General features: G+C 41.8%; 2 protein-coding genes across 2 annotated transcripts in view; both read right to left on the reverse strand.

Annotated features, from left to right (window-relative positions):
- Positions 1-15,370, reverse strand: part of LOC138320691 (nascent polypeptide-associated complex subunit alpha-like) — an 88,657-nt gene that overhangs the window by 61,610 nt on the left and 11,677 nt on the right. The window lies entirely within an intron of this gene.
- On the reverse strand, positions 1,691-12,160 carry LOC138320688 (uncharacterized). The gene is made up of 2 exons (XM_069263847.1): positions 11,961-12,160; positions 1,691-4,152 (listed from the first exon to the last, which is right to left on the reverse strand). Exon 2 carries the CDS (start codon positions 4,132-4,134, stop codon positions 2,086-2,088), a length of 2,049 nt encoding a protein of 682 aa, XP_069119948.1. The 5' UTR covers positions 4,135-4,152; positions 11,961-12,160; the 3' UTR covers positions 1,691-2,085.

The following is a 15,370-nucleotide window of genomic DNA, read 5'->3' on the forward strand; positions in this document are numbered from 1 at the left end:
ATTACATTAGAGAAAAACAGCTTGCTAAGTGTCTACTGTGTAGCTGATTACTTACTATTACATTAGAGAAAAACAGCTTGCTAAGTATCTATTGTGTAGTGTTACTTACTATTACATTAGAGAAAAACACTTGCTAAGTATCTATTGTGTTAGCTGATTACTTACTATAATTAGAGAAAAACAGCTTGCTAAGTATCTATGTGTAGCTGATTACTTACTATTACATTAGAGAAAAACAGCTTGCTAAGTGTCTACTGTGTAGCTGATTACTTACTATTACATTAGAGAAAAACAGCTTGCTAAGTATCTATTGTGTAGCTGATTACTTACTATTACATTAGAGAAAAACAGCTTGCTAAGTATCTATTGTGTAGCTGATTACTTACTATTACATTAGAGAAAAACAGCTTGCTAAGTGTCTACTGTGTAGCTGATTACTTACTATTACATTAGAGAAAAACAGCTTGCTAAGTATCTATTGTGTAGCTGATTACTTACTATTACATTAGAGAAAAACAGCTTGCTAAGTGTCTACTGTGTAGCTGATTACTTACTATTACATCAGAGAAAAACAGCTTGCTAAGTGTCTACTGTGTAGCTGATTACTTACTATTACATTAGAGAAAAACAGCTTGCTAAGTGTCTACTGTGTAGCTGATTACTTACTATTACATTAGAGAAAAACAGCTTGCTAAGTGTCTACTGTGTAGCTGATTACAAAAAAACAGCTTGCTAAGTGTCTACTGTGTAGCTGATTACTTGCTATTACATGAGCGAAAAACAGCTTGCTAAGTATCTACTGTGTAGCTGCGTACTTACGCTGGTCAAAAGTTTCGCGATTTGAACGAAAAGAATAAATTAAATTTTAGCATTTTTTTAGCGACTTGCTGTACAGACATACTTATATGGGTCAACCTTTTCTCAACATTTTCGCGAATATAACAATGTGCCGCGAAATCGCGAAAATATCATACCGCGGTAATAACCGGTTATACGGTATCAAGACTATTACGTTTGTAACACATTTTGTACGCGTGAACATTTTGTGACCGCGGCGGGAGATGTTTGATGAGAATATGAGAGACCTAGTGGAGTCATGTGTGCTATATTAGTGTGATAGTTGGAAATGATGTTGATTTTTATGTTCGGTAAATTATTGGTAAAAATATTCAATTTTGATTTAATGATTTCGCTGTCAAGTGAAATAAATTGCGTTTAAAGAGCTTGAATATGTTTTTAGATATCATGTTTGCAATGATACTGATTTGATTTTATGCTCTGTCCTTCTAAACACTACTCTAAGAAAATAGATATTTGAAATGCCTCAAAAAGACACACAGCATTTCTTGCCGAAATACCATTTAAGTCGTAATGGAGGTTAAATTGAAATTTAAGCAGCACGACAACCAAGCTTAGCAAAGATGAAATAAGGGGTACCAAATTAATGGGAAATCTATTTTACATAATTATTTCAGTAAATAAAATATATTGAAAATTTTGAAAACGTAAAAGGACATCTGTATAACACATCTAGGTCAAATCTAGATATAGTCGAAAATGGACCCGGAGATAAACCGAATAATTTTCTTCCAAAAGTCAGCAATTAAAGTAAATTGGGACCATTTACAAGTTTGCGTAGTTATACTGAAATACCAATTAAGTAACGTTTCTTGATCGATGTCATAGACTAGATTTGACCACGATCACAACACGGAAATGATATTAGTTAATTTATTGAACAGACGATCGCTTTGCTACGTTTTACCTATGTCTCCAACCAACAGTATACACAAAGGGAAGTAACTCTTGATAATATAGGTCAAATTAGCAAACGTAAATGATAATAACTTTTAATGTGGAAATTTTGCTTCCCATGATCATAAAACGTGTGTATTCTATTTCAGGGGAAGCTACTCTTTCCAATAAGAAAATCAGTTATTAAGACTTTTGAACAAAACAGAAAGGCTTTTGGCGAAACCACGTTTCAACGAACATATCCATCAAATTCATCAGATTCCAAATTTTTGTGTGTTAAAGCTTCAACAATATTTATGTTCACTAAGATGACATCAATTCTGGAAGTGACTACTCCGTCTTGTTGAACCGGTACACCTCGAATGAAACAGCTTCCTCACTTGAAGTAACTACGAACTCCTGTTTGGTGGGATGCATTATCATTGCCGATGGCCTGTTGATACCGGTCAGGCGGGTCAGTGGCTTCCCACGCGATCCCTCCGATGACACCAGGTAGACATTACCAGACCCATTACCACATACATATACATTGCTGTCTCGGTCTACACCCATACCTGCTGGTGTAACAAGGCCATCATCCTTGTACTTGTTTACTACTCCGCCACCTTCCAGTCGTCCACACACAACCGAATATCCGTCTGTGTAGTACAGTAAGGTTTTGGATGTAGAAATGTCCAATATTATGTCAGCTTCATACAATTTCTTTTTTGATTCAGTGATCCTTCCTTCAGTAGACAAAACATATATGTAGCTAATGGTACAGACCAAAATGGTGTCCCGTTGAACTGTTATCCCATGTGTGTAATCTGGAACATTGATCTTATTGATTACTGTAAGTATTTGGATCTGTAGAGTACACTCCAGTATTGTGTTTCCATCGATAGCTACCAATATCTGATCAGGTCTGGGTCCACGCTTTACGTCAGTTGGATGGCCGTCAATATTGTAGTCTCTGAGGAAGGTATACTTGTCATCAAACAACAGGAGCCTTCTGTTGACTTTGTCTGCAACAAGTAGTTGTCCACCCTCAGTAAAAGTACCGCTATGCAGATATGGTATCTTTTTGCCTTCCAAGATACTACTGTCTACCGTTGTAACAAGGGAGACAGATCCGGCCCACACGTCTACTGTATCTACCGCCGGCTGAACTGTTAGATGTTTTAGAGAAGCTGTGAGGTCAGATGCTGACGTAGAGTCCGCGAATGAGGCAGATGATGGCGTTGATTGCAATGTACCAAGCAAAGTATCTATACACTTATTCGCATTCTGTGACGTCAGAGATACTGTTGAGGTGATATCTACGTCACCGATGATTGTTACTTTCATTATCGTGTCTATAATAGACTGCATCTTCAGTGTTACATCAAAAGCATTAGGTCTTCTGAGGCTTAGTTCCACACGACGGTAGTGCCCCGCCATCTGCATCTTGGTCTTTTCTCTGGTGATGAACAGCTGTCGATCGGATCCATCTTTCTCTAGGCGAGACATCAAGAAGCGGGCGTTGTCAGCATTGCTATGGAACTTACTAACACATGACAGGCGAACGTTAAGCTGCTGTCTATAGATATTAACTTTTCTTCTTAAATCTGACTGTAAATCAGATTTTAAGTCATCAAGCCTGTTTTTGGCCTTTTCTATCACTTGGTTAATTTCATCGGACATTTCTGTTTCTTTGGAATCTAATGTTGCAATCTGGGCACCGTCATCTTCCATTATCTTCCTTGCTTCGTAAGCTATTTCTCCCCACTCCGTTTCCCCAGATCGTTCTGTGGCCACAGTTTTCCGTATAACGTCGCCCAATGGTTTTATTGTGTTGCAATTCCTATGCGACAAAGACACACAGTCCCTACAACACATCGACCTGTGGTCTATACAATAGAAGGCTAGACATTCACCATCGTGGTTGGGACAGATTTCGTTGACAATTACGTTTTGAACCTCTCCAATTCCATCGTTCATTGGAATTAGTCGATGTTTGGCCGATGCTTTGTTCCGTTTATGTGCAGTCCTACATTGCTTACATAGTGTCTCGGCACAGTCAGTGCACCAGACGTCGGCCATACTGGATTCCCCGTCCCTTCGACATGCCTCACATACTTGGTCATCAGATATACGTTTTGTTGAAGAGAGGAGCAGTTGATCAATAGGGAATGAAGTCGCCCAACTATTGACCAGTAAGCTTGGTTCGGGCGGGAAAATGGGAGTTTCACAAACAGGGCATGGGAAATAGTGACGGTCCTCGTCTGTGCAAACGTGCTCAGTCTGTATGTAGGTGGTCAGACACGGACAGTAGAATGTGTGACCACACGGTAGCTCTCTATGGTTAGTGTAGTGCCCCTGGCACCACAGACACTCCGGACTGGGACACGCCTCCGCCATGTTAGTGTCAGCAGGAATCTGTAGATATATATAGTAAAAAAAATTTATCTCACAGCGATTGCGAAACAAGATATATAATTTATACAAATTTCTTTCGATGGTCCTGATGACAGCGCCCGAGGGGTCTTGCAGTGGGATGAAACTGGAGTGATCGGAGAAAACCCTGTATATTTGTGTGCGAAAACCTTCGGTATATAAACGACATATAGCGATATTATTATTATTGTGCATTTTGCGCCAGTCAATATGCGTCGAAATATAATTGCTATAACATTGACTATCCATGCATATTGTTATATTGTTATTGTTTGACATGCATTGGTTTGAAGCATACATTGGGTGTTCTAGCATAGCCAATGCTAGATATTTAACAACTTAAATTTAAACGGCCATCTTGAATTTCAAAATGGCCGTCACTTTTGAATCGACAATAAGAATCAAAATATTTATGTTACAAACACTAAATAGTATAAATACTCTCGCTCTATTTCCTGTTTATTTGCATATTAACTCAGTTTAGCTAATTAGATGTATTATATATATACAGATATAGCTCACAAATTTGGCGCCATCTTAAAATACAAAATGGCGGCCCTACTTCATGAAGTTGAACACTACCAGAATGTAGAAGTATCAATAATATGGATGAAGACGTTTAAAGTTTGTGTCTAGCTGATAAAGATCGTAGGATATGGATAGCAGAAGGTGGTTTTTGGCGACTATTTTGAAAACAAATATGGCGGCTGCCAGGGGCCGTAATTTTTTGAGGTCCATTTTTTTCCTGAAACCTTATGTCCTTAAGAAGCTATATGCAAAGTTTTATGCTTCCTTCAAACCTTGAACGATTTTGCTGAAAAATCGATCTTAGCCGCCCCACTACCGGGAGAATTCCGGAATGTCAAAACCTCGGCTTTAACGTTCATACATTACCCCTCGGGTTGTGATTTTATTGTCACACTCTCTTGGTAGGGAAAAGATTCTATTAGACAAATCAATGTGCTGTTCGATACTACTTATCACCAAATCTGTATCTGTGGACGTGTCCTTCATCTAGATGCTGATGTTGTGTCTTATAACCAGCGACTTGGAATGAAAGACAACAGACATATGACGACCACACAATTAGAAAATGGAATCGACCACACCAGCTGTATAGCAGGAATCAACCACCCCAGATGTATAGCAGGTATCAACTACCCCAGCTGTATAGCAGGAATCAATCACCCCAGCTGTATAGCAGGAATCAACCACACCAGCTGTATAGCAGGAATCAACCACACCAGCTGTATAGCAGGAATCAACCACACCAGCTGTATAGCAGGAATCAACCACACCAGCTGTATAGCAGGTATCAATCACCCCAGCTGTATAGCAGGAATCAACCACACCAGCTGTATAGCAGGTATCAACCACACCAGCTGTATAGCAGGAATCAACCACACCAGCTGTATAGCAGGTATCAACCACCCCAGCTGTATAGCAGGTATCAACCACACCAGCTGTATAGCAGGAATCAACTACCCCAGCTGTATAGCAGGTATCAACTACACCAGCTGTATAGCAGGAATCAACCACACCAGCTGTATAGCAGGAATCAATCACCCCAGCTGTATAGCAGGTATCAACCACCAGCTGTATAGCAGCCCAGCTGTATAGAGGAATCAACACCCAGCTGTATAGCAGGAATCAATCACACCAGCTGTATAGCAGGAATCAACCACACCAGCTGTATAGCAGGAATCAACCACCCCAGCTGTATAGCAGGTATCAACCACACCAGCTGTATAGCAGGAATCAACCACACCAGCTGTATAGCAGGAATCAACCACACCCAGCTGTATAGCAGGAATCAACCACCCCAGCTGTATAGCAGGTATCAACCACACCAGCTGTATAGCAGGTATCAACCACACCAGCTGTATAGCAGGAATCAACCACCCCAGCTGTATAGCAAATCAACCACCCCAGCTGTATAGCAGGAATCAACCACCCAGCTGTATAGCAGGAATCAACCACACCAGCTGTATAGCAGGTATCAAACACACCAGCTGTATAGCAGGAATCAACCACCCCAGCTGTATAGCAGGAAATCAACCACCCCAGCTGTATAGCAGGAATCAACCACCCCAGCTGTATAGCAGGAATCAACCACCCCAGCTGTATAGCAGGAATCAATCACCCCAGCTGTATAGCAGGAATCAACCACCCCAGCTGTATAGCAGGAATCAACCACCCAGCTGTATAGCAGGTATCAACCACACCAGCTGTATAGCAGAATCAACACCCAGCTGTATAGCAGGAATCAACCACACCAGCTGTATAGCAGGAATCAACCACCCAGCTGTATAGCAGGATCAACCACCCAGCTGTATAGCAGGTATCAACCACACCAGCTGTATAGCAGGAATCAACCACCCCAGCTGTATAGCAGGAATCAACCACCCCAGCTGTATAGCAGGAATCAACCACACCAGCTGTATAGCAGGAATCAACCACACCAGCTGTATAGCAGGAATCAACTACACCAGCTGTATAGCAGGAATCAACCACCCCAGCTGTATAGCAGGAATCAACCACACCAGCTGTATAGCAGGAATCAACCACCCCAGCTGTATAGCAGGAATCAACCACACCAGCTGTATAGCAGGAATCAACCACCCCAGCTGTATAGCAGGAATCAACCACACCAGCTGTATAGCAGGAATCAACCACACCCAGCTGTATAGCAGGATCAACACCCAGCTGTATAGCAGGAATCAACCACACCAGCTGTATAGCAGGAATCAACCACACCAGCTGTATAGCAGGAATCAACACCCAGCTGTATAGCAGGTATCAACCACACCAGCTGTATAGCAGGAATCAACCACCCCAGCTGTATAGCAGGAATCAACCACACCAGCTGTATAGCAGGAATCAACCACCCCAGCTGTATAGCAGGAATCAACCACCCAGCTGTATAGCAGGAATCAACCACACCCAGCTGTATAGCAGGAATCAACCACCCAGCTGTATAGCAGGAATCAACACACCAGCTGTATAGCAGGAATCAATCACCCAGCTGTATAGCAGGATCAACCACACCAGCTGTATAGCAGAAATCAACCACCCCAGCTGTATAGCAGGAATCAACCACCCCAGCTGTATAGCAGGAATCAACCACACCAGCTGTATAGCAGGAATCAACCACCCCAGCTGTATAGCAGGAATCAACCACCCCAGCTGTATAGCAGGAATCAACCACCCCCAGCTGTATAGCAGGAATCAACCACCACCAGCTGTATAGCAGGAATCAACCACACCAGCTGTATAGCAGGAATCAACCACACCAGCTGTATAGCAGGAATCAATCACCCCAGCTGTATAGCAGGATCAACACCCCAGCTGTATAGCAGGAATCAACACACCAGCTGTATAGCAGGAATCAACACACCAGCTGTATAGCAGGAATCAACCACACCAGCTGTATAGCAGGAATCAACCACACCAGCTGTATAGCAGGTATCAACCACACCAGCTGTATAGCAGGAATCAACCACACCAGCTGTATAGCAGGATTCAACCACACCAGCTGTATAGCAGGTATCAACCACCCCAGCTGTATAGCAGGAATCAACCACACCAGCTGTATAGCAGGAATCAACCACACCAGCTGTATAGCAGGAATCAACCACACCAGCTGTATAGCAGGAATCAACCACACCAGCTGTATAGCAGGAATCAACCACACCAGCTGTATAGCAGGAATCAACCACACCAGCTGTATAGCAGGTATCAACCACACCAGCTGTATAGCAGGAATCAACCACACCAGCTGTATAGCAGGAATCAACCACACACCAGCTGTATAGCAGGAATCAACCACCCAGCTGTATAGCAGGAATCAACACCCCAGCTGTATAGCAGGAATCAACCACCCAGCTGTATAGCAGGAATCAACCACCCAGCTGTATAGCAGGAATCAACACCCCAGCTGTATAGCAGGAATCAACACACCCAGCTGTATAGCAGGATCAACCACACCAGCTGTATAGCAGGTATCAACCACACCCAGCTGTATAGCAGGAATCAACCACACCAGCTGTATAGCAGGAATCAACCACACCAGCTGTATAGCAGGTATCAACTACACCAGCTGTATAGCAGGAATCAACTACACCAGCTGTATAGCAGGAATCAACCACACCAGCTGTATAGCAGGAATCAACCACCCAGCTGTATAGCAGGAATCAACCACACCAGCTGTATAGCAGGAATCAACCACACCAGCTGTATAGCAGGAATCAACCACACCCAGCTGTATAGCAGGAATCAACCACACCAGCTGTATAGCAGGAATCAACACACCAGCTGTATAGCAGGAATCAACCACACCAGCTGTATAGCAGGAATCAACCACACCAGCTGTATAGCAGGAATCAACCACACCAGCTGTATAGCAGGAATCAACCACACCAGCTGTATAGCAGGTATCAACCACACCAGCTGTATAGCAGGAATCAACCACACCAGCTGTATAGCAGGAATCAACCACACCAGCTGTATAGCAGGTATCAACCACACCAGCTGTATAGCAGGAATCAACCACACCAGCTGTATAGCAGGAATCAACCACACCAGCTGTATAGCAGGAATCAACCACACCAGCTGTATAGCAGGTATCAACCACACCAGCTGTATAGCAGGAATCAACCACACCAGCTGTATAGCAGGAATCAACCACACCAGCTGTATAGCAGGAATCAACCACACCAGCTGTATAGCAGGAATCAACCACACCAGCTGTATAGCAGGAATCAACCACACCAGCTGTATAGCAGGAATCAACCACACCAGCTGTATAGCAGGAATCAACCACACCAGCTGTATAGCAGGAATCAACCACACCAGCTGTATAGCAGGAATCAACCACACCAGCTGTATAGCAGGAATCAACCACACCAGCTGTATAGCAGGAATCAACACCCCAGCTGTATAGCAGGTATCAACCACACCAGCTGTATAGCAGGAATCAACCACACCAGCTGTATAGCAGGAATCAACCACACCAGCTGTATAGCAGGTATCAACCACACCAGCTGTATAGCAGGACCAGCTGTATAGCAGGAATCAACCACACCAGCTGTATAGCAGGTATCAACCACACCAGCTGTATAGCAGGAATCAACCACACCAGCTGTATAGCAGGAATCAACCACACCAGCTGTATAGCAGGAATCAACACACCAGCTGTATAGCAGGTATCAACCACACCAGCTGTATAGCAGGAATCAACCACACCAGCTGTATAGCAGGAATCAACACCCCAGCTGTATAGCAGGAATCAACCACACCAGCTGTATAGCAGGATACCCAGTGGCGATCAACACACCAGCTGTATAGCAGGTATCAACCACTATAGCAGGAATCAACCACACCAGCTGTATAGCAGGATCACACCAGCTGTATAGCAGGATCAACCACCCAGCTGTATAGCAGGAATCAACCACACCAGCTGTATAGCAGGTATCAACCACACCAGCTGTATAGCAGGAATCAACCACCCCAGCTGTATAGCAGGAATCAACACCCAGCGTATAGCAGGAATCAACCACACCAGCTGTATAGCAGGAATCAACCACACCAGCTGTATAGCAGGAATCAACCACACCAGCTGTATAGCAGGAATCAACCACACCAGCTGTATAGCAGGAATCAACACAGCTATAGCAGGCACCACCAGCTGTATTGCAGGTATAACCACACAGCTGTATAGCAGGAATCAACCACCCAGCTGTATAGCAGGAATCAAACCCCAGCTGTATAGCAGGAATCAACACCCAGCTGTATAGCAGGTATCAACCACACCGCTGTATAGCAGGAACAACACCCCAGCTGTATAGCAGGAATCAACACCCAGCATAGCAGGAAACACCCCAGCTGTATAGCAGGAACCAACCCCCAGCTGTATAGCAGGAATCAACCACCCCAGCTGTATAGCAGGTATCAACCACACCAGCTGTATAGCAGTACAACACCCAAGTATGCAGGAACCAACACCCCACTGTATAGCAGGAATCAACCACCCCAGCTGTATAGCAGATCAACCACACCAGCTGTATAGCAGGTATCAACCACCCCAGATGTATAGCAGAAACCAACCAGTTAAGCAGGACAACCCCAGCTGTATAGCAGGAATCAACCACCCCAGCTGTATAGCAGGAATCAACTACCCCAGTTGTATAGCAGGAACCAACTACCCCAGCTGTATAGCAGGAATCAATCACCCCAGCTGTATAGCGGGAATCAACTACCCCAGCTGTATAGCAGGAATCAACCACCCCAGCTGTATAGCAGGTATCAACCACACCAGCTGTATAGCAGGAATCAACCACACCAGCTGTATAGCAGGAATCAACCACCCCAGCTGTATAGCAGGAATCAATCACCCCAGCTGTATAGCAGGAATCAATCACCCCAGCTGTATAGCAGGTATCAACCACCCCAGCTGTATAGCAGGAATCAATCACCCCAGCTGTATAGCAGGTATCAACCACATCAGCTGTATAGCAGGAATCAATCACCCCAGCTGTATAGCAGGTATCAACCACACCAGCTGTATAGCAGGTATCAACCACACCAGCTGTATAGCAGGAATCAACCACACCAGCTGTATAGCAGGTATCAACCACCCCAGCTGTATAGCAGGTATCAACCACCCCAGCTGTATAGCAGGAATCAACCACCCCAGCTGTATAGCAGGAATCAACCACCCCAGCTGTATAGCAGGAATCAATCACCCCAGCTGTATAGCAGGAATCAACCACCCCAGCTGTATAGCAGGAATCAACCACCCCAGCTGTATAGCAGGAATCAACCACCCCAGCTGTATAGCAGGAATCAACCACCCCAGCTGTATAGCAGGAATCAACCACCCCAGCTGTATAGCAGGTATCAATCACCCCAGCTGTATAGCAGGTATCAACCACCCCAGCTGTATAGCAGGAATCAACCACCCCAGCTGTATAGCAGGAATCAACCACCCCAGCTGTATAGCAGGAATCAACCACACCAGCTGTATAGCAGGAATCAACCACCCCAGCTGTATAGCAGGAATCAACCACCCCAGCTGTATAGCAGGAATCAACCACCCCAGCTGTATAGCAGGAATCAACCACCCCAGCTGTATAGCAGGAATCAATCACCCCAGCTGTATAGCAGGTATCAACCACACCAGTTGTATAGCAGGAACCAACCACCCCAGCTGTATAACGGTATAACATAGTTTATTTTGGGTTGAATCATTATATGTATTGGTCTCTGAGGAACACCCGATACAACTTGTTGGGGGTTGATTTAAAGTTCTCAATATTTACCTATTGAATCATATAGATATGACAAGTTATAGCCGGTGTTCCTCAGGGATCTTGGCCTCTGTTGTTTATTTTGTATATAAATGACTTACTATTGTCACTTAACATTCAAATAGAGACATGTATGCTGATACCATTCCCGTGATCGGCTCAACCTTTGACTTAATTATATCAAATTTACCTCAACCATATAAAAATCAGTGGTATACAAATAAAAATATGGCTTTTATTTAAAAACACGTGCAACGCTCCTTGGCAAACCTAAAAGATTGCATTCTGTAGGAGTTTCAAGGCATCGAATTATACAGTATAAGAACTCAGTGAATTCACAAAAAGGGTTAGATATACACATATATTACGCCCTTGGTTTGAATGGACAAAGTTAATTATTGACTACGCGTCTACTATCTGGGAATATTATCCTATTAGCATATGTAAAATTAATTTATATTATAAGTAAATGCTTATACAAACCCAGATTTTAGATAACTTGGCTGAGTCCACATCAATTGTACATCAAAAGACCAATCTGCCTGTCTCATCTGTCGTCGCACACTAAGTGTTCAGTTTATATGACATATCCAAGTGTTTGATATTACAACAGTGATAGTAGCCCTTGGAGTGTCGAGAATGTACGATATGATAACAGTTAAAAACTGACACCGGCTTTCCCCACTTCCTTAATCTGACAGGACGTTGCACAAAATATTTCGTTTTAAATGCGGAAAATTATGGGTTTTTTTTATAAAGTTATGAATTGTATTGTTCATAAGGAAGGTATGAAAATGATATGGGAATGTCTTTACATGTTAAAGGCCCACTACCGTACCGAAACGGCTTTAAATTTTTAAAATGGGAATGTAAAACAAGATCGATAATTTTGTAGAGTCTTAAGAATTATTAACTTACCGTTAATACTATATTTATCATCACCTTCTGAACGATTTGATTAAAATAAATAAAATGTTTATTTTCATAACGCGGGTCGTATTATGTTTCCCGCCGTCGTCCTAAATACCGGGCGGTAGTTGACTATCACTGCGCCAGACGGCAAAACAGCGAATTGACTCTCCATTGTTTTCACATATTACGCAGGAAATCTTGCATATGTTTGGTGTCGTAACCTTATTTTAGGTCATCGGTACGCATTTTCTGATGTTATTAATGGTTTTTTAAGAAACCTTTATATTTTGCTCCGGAAAGGTAATGGGCCTTTAAGGGAATTTACAGGGCGGAACTATTTTTTTCATTAAAAATTAAGTCATTAGTCCTTATCTTTTAGAAACAGTGGAAGACAAATCAACCTGGTGACATATACTTTTTATGTGATTTCTGTAGCCAGGGTTTCCTAGAATTATGATATTACAAAATTAAACAAAATACAGATAAAACTAAAAGGGACGGTCAACCTCAATCCAAATACAATCCCAAATCAAAATGTTCCAGGTACATCACCTTTCAGTTTTAATTTACAAGGAATTAATCCGACCTCATTTAGTCTGTTATGGAAATTAATGTGGCATAAATTGACAGGAATAATAAGTGTGATGTATATATGCTCATTGACAGGAATAATAGGTGTGATGTATATATACTTATTGACAGAAATAATAAATGTGATGTATATATACTCATTGACAGGAATAATACGTGTTATGTTTATATACTCATTGACAGGAATAATACGTGTGATGTTTATATACTCATTGACAGGAATAATACGTGTGATGTTTATATACTCATTGACAGGAATAATACGTGTGATGTTTATATACTCATTGACAGGAATAATACGTGTGATGTTTATATACTCATTGACAGGAATAATAAGTGTGATGTATATATACTCATTGACAGGAATAATACGTGTTATGTTTATATACTCATTGACAGGAATAGAAAGTGTGATGCATATATTCTTATTGACATGAATAATAAGTGTGATGTATACATACTCATTGACAGGAATAATAAGTGTGATGTATATATACTCATTGAAAGGAATAATAAGTGTGATGTATACATACTCATTGACAGGAATAATAAGTGTGATGTATATATACTCATTGACAGGAATAATAAGTGTGATGTATATATAGGGATTGGATTTCGTTTTTATGTTAACCATGCTTGTATGGAGCAATTCCTCTAAGAATATATTCTATGGGGCGCGTTAGCGCCCCATATTGAATATATTCTTAGAGGAATTGCTCCATACAAGCATGGTTAACATAAAAACAAAATCCAATCCCTATATTTACACTCACACGACTTTTTATTTATATTTTATGCAATAAAATCGTCATTTGAAAGTGACGTAATTATTCAATAAAAGTCGGTCAAAAGTGGGAGGAGCTTACTCAATTGAACAGCGAATGATGACGCTTCACGTTAAGGTAGAATTATTCATCCGCGACGACAAAAAAGTTCAATATTTTAGTGTAAAATAAACATGACAAACAAAGTAAATTTCAGAGATAATTTTATTTAATCAGATCAGAACTTTAAATATATATTCAATTTTGCTAAAAGTTAATATATAGCGTAATAACATAAAGAATTTGTACACGGCCACATGTGTGAACTCGGTGACCGTTATTGTGCAGCGAGGCGAAGCTGACGCACGCTTACACACTTTAGTTTGCCGAAGTTGGCAAAACACCGATTTTCAAGTAGCTCAATGTGTTTGAGATGTCGTCTGACTTGACGGTATTACATCCTTGGGAGCCATGTGATTATATAATCTACGCTTAGATCCATATCGCCATCGATAGATGAAACAAATTCACTTGTGTTCGATGGATACAATGTATTTGTGGTGACGCGGAACTGTCAACACGTGGATTATTAGCGGTGCATGTTTTATAATACACATGATTAAATACTCAAAGAACAAAGACAAGAGGATATGTTTATAACTGACCTCTATCAGAGGGTCTCACACCCGTCCACCCCAAAGGCTCGATCGTAGGACGAACATAGGCACAGAGGTAATGTTTACATTTGACACCCATCATTTTTAACAAAAATGAAAGCACGTCGCCCCGGTCGGGATATTTTTCCGTTTCTTTATACAATTGTTAATTTAAAAATTGTTTGAATCATATATAAATATAAAACATGTATATATTGTTTACATTTTTCCAAAATTCTATGAAAAACAACAATATACACGTAATGTTGCGTCAAAATGTAAACAAAGCCATGTGTTTCTTTAAAAAAAAAGAGTAGTCCTTTTACGTTGCACAGAACATTTCCTTACGCAAGTTCAAAGTTCAATGTTACCATGCAGTTATGGTAAACAAAATCGGCTAGTATTAGCGTATAGTGACCAAGCCTAGCAAGTGTAAATATATATAGATGGTAAGTTTCCCTACAACGTTGTGAGGGCTATCCAATGCTTAGTTTCAGAGAAGAAGCCGTTTAAAGGAAATAGCCAATTTGACCCCTAATGGCCCCACCCCACAGGCCCCTGGGGGTCAGCCACATCATTTGTACAGTTTTGAATCCCTACCCTATAAGGATGCTACCACTGAATTTGCATTATGAGTGCTGTCCGGCAATGCTTAGTTTCAGAGAAGAAGTCGTTTTTATGAAATAGCCAATTTGACCCCTTTTGGGCCCGCCAAACAGGGCACGAGGGTCAGCCCCATATCATTTGTACAATTTTGAATTCCTACTGCCCTATAAGAATGCTACCATTGAATTTGCATTATGAGTGCTGTCCAATGCATAGTTTCAGAGAAGTCGTTTATTAGAAAATTGCCAATTTGACCCCCTTTGACCCAACCCTCAGGCCCCCGGGGGGTTCAGCACCATCATTTGTACAATTTTGAATTCCCATCCTATAATGATGCTACCATTGCATTGTGGGTGCTATGCAA

Source organism: Argopecten irradians, chromosome 4 (assembly GCF_041381155.1).
Source record: "Argopecten irradians isolate NY chromosome 4, Ai_NY, whole genome shotgun sequence".
Lineage (NCBI taxonomy): Eukaryota > Metazoa > Mollusca > Bivalvia > Pectinida > Pectinidae > Argopecten > Argopecten irradians.